This window comes from Ovis aries, chromosome 15 (genome assembly GCF_016772045.2).
Source record: "Ovis aries strain OAR_USU_Benz2616 breed Rambouillet chromosome 15, ARS-UI_Ramb_v3.0, whole genome shotgun sequence".
Taxonomy (NCBI): Eukaryota; Metazoa; Chordata; class Mammalia; order Artiodactyla; family Bovidae; genus Ovis; species Ovis aries.
The window spans coordinates 48,643,043-48,649,793 of record NC_056068.1 but is presented as its reverse complement, the minus strand read 5'-3'; the positions used below and the strand labels follow the sequence as shown (position 1 = coordinate 48,649,793).

General features: G+C 35.8%; 1 protein-coding gene across 1 annotated transcript; it reads right to left on the bottom strand.

Moving 5' to 3' along the window:
* Window positions 1-1,021: 1,021 nt before the first annotated feature.
* LOC101113698 (olfactory receptor 52K2-like) lies at window positions 1,022-2,008 on the bottom strand. Its single transcript, XM_004016678.4, has one exon. It carries the CDS (start codon window positions 2,006-2,008, stop codon window positions 1,022-1,024), a length of 987 nt encoding a protein of 328 aa, XP_004016727.3.
* Between the last annotated feature and the right edge of the window lie 4,743 nt (window positions 2,009-6,751).

Genomic DNA, 6,751 nt, shown 5'->3' with positions numbered 1-6,751 from the left:
CCTCCACAAAATGTCCTGTATATGAGAGAAATTTCAGATATGCAACTGCATATTGTGTAGTTAAAAAAACAAAAGCCTATATAGTATTCTGAATATAGAATTTCAACTTGCTTGTATTTGCTGTTATGAATGTAGATTTTTTCACTTTGCTTTACTAAAAATCAGAAATTACTTTTGTATGGTTTTAACAAGCAAATATATACTTGATATTACAGAAATATAACTATTCAAGAGAATGGTATATATTGTTTGTTAAGACTATTATCAGAAGTTATTAAATATTTTTGAAAATTACACCACCAACAGCAACAATAACATTTCTCATGGTGTCTGAGTAATCAGTGAAATACACTAAGATTCACTGATATTTATAACTTTCATATTTACAGTTATTCTATGCATAGGTAAAAGGGCTAATTATTATATCACCTAGTATTGTCATACACAAGTATACATGTTGCTAGTTTTACATTTATATTACTACTTGGGTATTATGTATTCTTTTAAATGTAACCATATTTGATTAAGGAGGATAGAGTAGACATTAGAAAACTTTTGTTACATAAAGGGGAATTTAGGCTGAGGTTTATTCCTCTAGCACAGATAAACTTCACTCTAAATCTCACACCTCAGACAACATAAGGTTTTGGAAAAAAATTTAGGAGAAAATCTTTATAACCCAGATTAGCCAATAAATTTCTTAGATATGACACTAAACCCTGATACACATAAGAAAAGAAAATATATTGGACCTGATTAAAATTATTTTGATATAAACTGTCATGACTTAACAAGTCCCAAAGACTATACCAAATACTAGCTTGGAAAGAAAAATAATAAAAATTAAACACTTTGCTCTAGTTTTTTTTACTTTCTGTGTATCTTTGATATTTGCTAATTTCCCTGAAATCAATATACTTACCAAGCTTTCTAGCTTGTATGAATCCAAGATTTAGCTGAAAAGTTTTTCACTTCAAGGTAATGCTGACTCATTTTCAACATTTCCTGTTTAATAAAACCCTTATCTCTGTTGATGATCTGGGGACTCACAAACTTTGCAAAGTTGAACACATTTGATTGTTAAGAATTTAAGGAATCCTTCCCTGATTCTTTTGGTTTTAACACCATAAATAATAGGATTCATCATGGGTGGAATGAGAAGGTATATATTGGCTATAAAAATGTGGACAGGTGGAGCAATGTGGTGACCAAACCTATGAGTGAGAAAAGAGAAAAAAGCTGGTGTATAAAACACCAAAATGACCCATACATGGGAGACACAGGTACTCAAGGTCTTGAGGCGGGCAGCTTTGGATGGGAGATTGAAGACTGTGAAAAGAATAAGGATGTAAGAACAGATGATCAGTATGAAATCCAATCCTCCTGTCAGGAATGCCACAATTAAGCTGTAGGCTCTACGAATCTTGGTCTCAGAGCAAACCAGCTTTATCAGGGCCATAAACTCACAGTAAGTATGGGAGATGGCATTAGTTTTGCAGTAGGAAAGCCATCTTAGTAGAAAGGGGTGTGGACTGAGAAGTACAGCTCCTCTGAAGACAATAAGCAAACCCAAGCCTACAATCACTGCAGGTGTTAAGATAGTGGAATGTCTTAGGGGGTGGCAGATAGCTACAAATCGGTCAAAAGCCATGGCCAAGATAAATCCAGATTCCATAGTAGACAGAGAATGGATAAAATACATTTGAGTAAGGCAGGCTTCAAAGTAGATCTCTCTGTCATTGAACCAGAAGAGACTGAGTATCTTGGGAAGTGTAGAAGAAGTAAGTGTCAAATCCGCAACTGAGAGCATGCATAGAAAGAGGTACATAGGTTCGTGCAGTTTGCGATCTGTCTTGATAATTAATAAAAGAGCAACATTCCCCATCAGTGACAGTAGGTAGACCAGACAGAAGGGGATGGAGATCCATAGGTGGGCATCCTCCAATCCTGGAATGCCAAGTAGCAGGAAGGTGGTAAGTTGAAGGTTGCTCCTGTTGTAGTCTAGCATTATCCAAAAAATGAGTATGCCGCGATCCTATTCAAATTAAAAATCACAAAGATTACAAAAACATGAAGACCCATTTTTTTTCATTGTTATGTATTGGAAAAGACACTGAAATCCAGTAACATACAACTGGCTATTGAAGGATTTCTTCAGTAATACAATATTTCAATTCATCAAATGCATGGAACTGTGCTTTTGGGCAGACAAAAAAATTGTACAAAGGTATTCTCTTTCCTTTTTTTCTATCTCCCTTGACTTTTTTTCAGAAGTGTCCAGTTAGCTAGATACATTTTAATCATAGTACAGCACTACAGAGTTAATAACTGATATATTGGTAAAAATGGAGATGTAACTTTCTACCATTTTAAACATTCAAAAAATTAAAAGTCCAGCCATCATGGATGAGATCAGACATCTGTATATTTAACTTCTCTTATCACATTCCCAATGATAGGGCTTATAGATAAAAGGAAAAGGAGACTTGAGAAATACTAAAGGACAACTGGGGGCAATGAAGTGGTGTGAAATAAAAATGATCTTATATTGAAAAGAAAGTCACTGAGTTGATAAATTTCATGATTTCATAAAATCATCCAAACTGAATGGTTAAAAAAATTATTTTACAAAGATAAGCCAATAGAGAAAATGACTATGTCTAGAAAACACGGGTGTTCAGGTTACTAGATATTTGTGCTCTACTGTAAATGACCAAGTCAAATTCTTCCAGAAGATGTATAATATATTCTTCAGTCATACAATACACATGAAGTTGATTTTTTGCTTTCCAAGTAAAATTGTTACTTCTTTAACTTTTAATTTAAAAAAATATATTGGAGTATAGTTGATTTACAATGTTGTGTTTGTTTCTGCTATATAGCAAAGGGAATTTTATATACATACACACACACACACACACACGTACACACACACACACACTCCTTTTTAAATTCTTTTCCCATATAGGCTATTACAGAGCATGGAGTAGAGTTCTCTGTGCTACACAGTGGGTCTTTCTTAGTTACTTATTTTATATAGAATAGTGGGTATACTTCAATCCCAGTCTCCCAGTTTATCCCTCTCACTCCCCGACTCCCTGGTAACTATAAGTTTTTTTTTTCTTTATATGTAACTCTATTTTTATTTTGTAGGTAAGTTCATTTGTAATCTTCTTTTAGATTCCACATATACCAAGTAAAATTGTAAATATAACTTTTGGCTCCCAGATATAAGCTGACCAGAAAGCATGATTATTTTGGAAAAGTATTCTAACAATACTAAATTTTAAATTGGTAAATCATTATTTTGGTTCCAGTATAAGTGTTATTATGAGCTCATATAATATGAGGCATCTACTTAGTCTGAATAAAAAAGTTTCATTAAAACAATGAGGTTTTGACCAATATAGTTCAGGATTAAATTCTAGGTCTAGGTTAACAAAAATTATCACAGGTTAAACATTTAACTTAATTTCCATCTATATTAATTTTGTTAATAAGAAGTTGAGCCATCTTTCAGACAACCACACTGGCTAAGTCCTCAGGACTTAGGACTTAACCTAGAACCTTTAACCTAGGTTCCAGCATTCCCTTCTGGTAGAAGCACTGAACTTGTTCTTTCCACCTCAGTCACAACTCTCCTGCCTATAACCTGATTATCCTACCTCTAACCAGATGATCTCACTTCTCAGACTGAGTCCCAGCATATTTACTATATCTACAGCAGGTGCCATTAAACTTCCTATCCTGGGGGACCTGAGGCCTGCAGGAATATCCTATAAAGAGCCTCTCCTGAGAATGCTAATCTCTCCAAGTGTCTCCAAGCACAATTTGGTCTCTTGGAGGGACTCAGTTTTATGGTCTCCTTGTTACCTCAGCTCTGAGCTTAAAAATCAATAGAATATGCCCTCTACTACAGGACTAATAGGATAATTTATTGTACCTAAAGCACACACAAGTGCAGTGAACTAAATGCTTTCTTACAACCTATGTGATGAGAGCTAGAAGAAATTTAAGATATGAATTAATCAGGGCAATCACTGTAATAACCCCACATGCCTCCAGATATTCTTAAGTAATTCACCTGAATCAGATTTACCTCTGAAAAACAATTAGAACTCCATGACATCACTTAGCCATGTTCCTATTCCTGCATCCCCCTAGACTTATCTATTTGGTCAAGTAAAATATATGAATTATTTTCATGTACAGGAGCATCCCTATTATAGGAGCATCCCTATTTCAGTTTTAGTTGGAATGTTATGCAAAGATTTGATATGCTTTCCTACAGATGTTCTTTTGCATCATTCTCTTCTGGTTCTGTAAATATCAGGAGCAGTGTGTTACTGAGTCCAAGCTAGCTCTGCTCTCTGTACGACAGGCCAATGAATCCAAGAGATAAGGTGCTGAGACAAGGAGGAGTCAGCTGACTGAAGAAATGGCAGGCTAGCATGTCAAAATAACCATCTCATCAGGGTGTGGATGCCAGGTTCTTTTGTAGAGTCAGAGAGAAAGCAATGCGGAAATAAAGTCAAAAGACAGAATGGAGAGGCAGAGGCTGTTCGGAAGCAAAGTGTCTTTAGTCTTGCAAAATATCTCCAAGGCAATGGCCAACCTTTGGAAGTGGTGTGCTCATCTCTTATATTCACAGGTGGGCAGGGACAGATTAGCTCTCTACGAACTGAACAAAGGCACTTTAGTTTAGAGTCAGGCATAGGGGCAGGGTCCTCTGAGGCAAGGAGGATTTCTTTGGAAGGAATGATGCTAAAGCTGAGACTTCAGTACTTTGGCCACCTCATGCGAAGAGTTGACTCATTGGAAAAGACTTTGATGCTGGGAGGGATTGGGGGCAGGAGGAGAAGAGGATGACAGAGGATGAGGTGGCTGGATGGCATCACTGACTCGATAGACGTGAATCTGAGTGAACTCCGGGAGTTGGTGATGGACAGGGAGGCCTGCCATGCTGTGATTCATGGGGTTGCAAAGAGTGGGACATGACTGAGTGACTGAACCGAACTGAACTGAAAGAAAGGAAAAGCAAGTTCAAGAAACAGTCTCTAACATGGAGATAGAATTGGCTTCCTCCCTGCAACAGGTGAACTTTACCAGCTATGTGTCCCAGGATCACAGATAATTTATATTTACTCTAAATTTGTTCAAAGAGTTGATGGGCAGGAAGATATTCAGGAAAGGAGGGAAAAGTAAAAATACTTCTCCCTATTTCTCACTTTCCTCAGCTGCATCTACTCTATGGTTCCAGATTCTGTTAGAGACCTCCATGGTCTTAGTTTCCACTGGGAGAATCTATATCTCTGGATTTGACAATAAATTTTGGATATGACACTAAAACAAAAGTAACAAAAGTAAAACTAGAGAAACTGATCTTCAATAAAATTGAAAACTTTTCTACATCAAAGGACATTATCACCAGAGTTAATAGGAAACCAGAAAATTATAGAAACCATAGTAAACCATATATCTGATAAGCAATTAATTTCCAAAATAAAGAAGCATAAAAATTCAACAAAAATAACTATATTAAAAAAATAGGCATATATAGGTCTTTAGTTTCTTTAGGTAGATATATTCCTAAGTATTTTATTCTTTTCGTTGCAATGGTGAATGGAATTGTTTCCTTAATTTCTTTTTCTACTTTCTCATTATTCGTGTATAGGAATGCAAGGGATTTCTGTGTGTTGATTTTATATCCTGCAACTTTACTATATTCATTGATTAGCTCTAGTAATTTTCTGGTCAAAGAGGACACTAATAGATGGAGAAATATACCATGTTCATGGATCGGAAGAATCAATATAGTGAAAATGACTATACTACCCAAAGCAATTTACAAATTCAATGCAATCCCTATCAAGCTACCAGCCACATTTTTCACAGAACTAGAACAAATCATTTCAAGATTTGTATGGAAATACAAAAACCTCGAATAGCCAAAGCAATCTTGAGAAAGAAGAATGGAACTGGAGGGATCAACTTGCCTGACTTCAGGCTCTACTACAAAGCCACAGTCATCAAGACAGTATGGTACTGGCACAAAGACAGACATATAGATCAATGGAACAAAATAGAAAGCCCAGAGATAAATCCACACACATATGGACACCTTATCTTTGACAAAGGAGGCAAGAATATACAATGGAGTAAAGACAATCTCTTTAACAAGTGGTGCTGGGAAAACTGGTCAACCACTTGTAAAAGAATGAAACTAGATCACTTTCTAACACCACACACAAAAATAAACTCAAAATGGATTAAAGATCTAAATGTAAGATCAGAAACTATAAAACTCCTAGAGGAGAACATAGGCAAAACACTCTCAGACATAAATCACAGCAGGATCCTCTATGATCCACCTCCCAGAATTCTGGAAATAAAAGCAAAAATAAACAATTGGGATCTAATTAAAATTAAAAGCTTCTGCACAACAAAGGAAAATATAAGCAAGGTGAAAAGACAGCCTTCAGAATGGGAGAAAATAATAGCAAATGAAGCAACTGACAAACAACTCATCTCAAAAATATACAAGCAACTTATGCAGCTCAATTCCAGACAAATAAACGACCCAATCAAAAAATGGGCCAAAGAACTAAATAGACATTTCTCCAAAGAAGACATACGGATGGCTAACAAACACATGAAAAGATGCTCAACATCACTCATTATTAGAGAAATGCAAATCAAAACCACAATGAGGTACCACTTCACACCAGTCAGAATGGCTGCGATCCAAAAA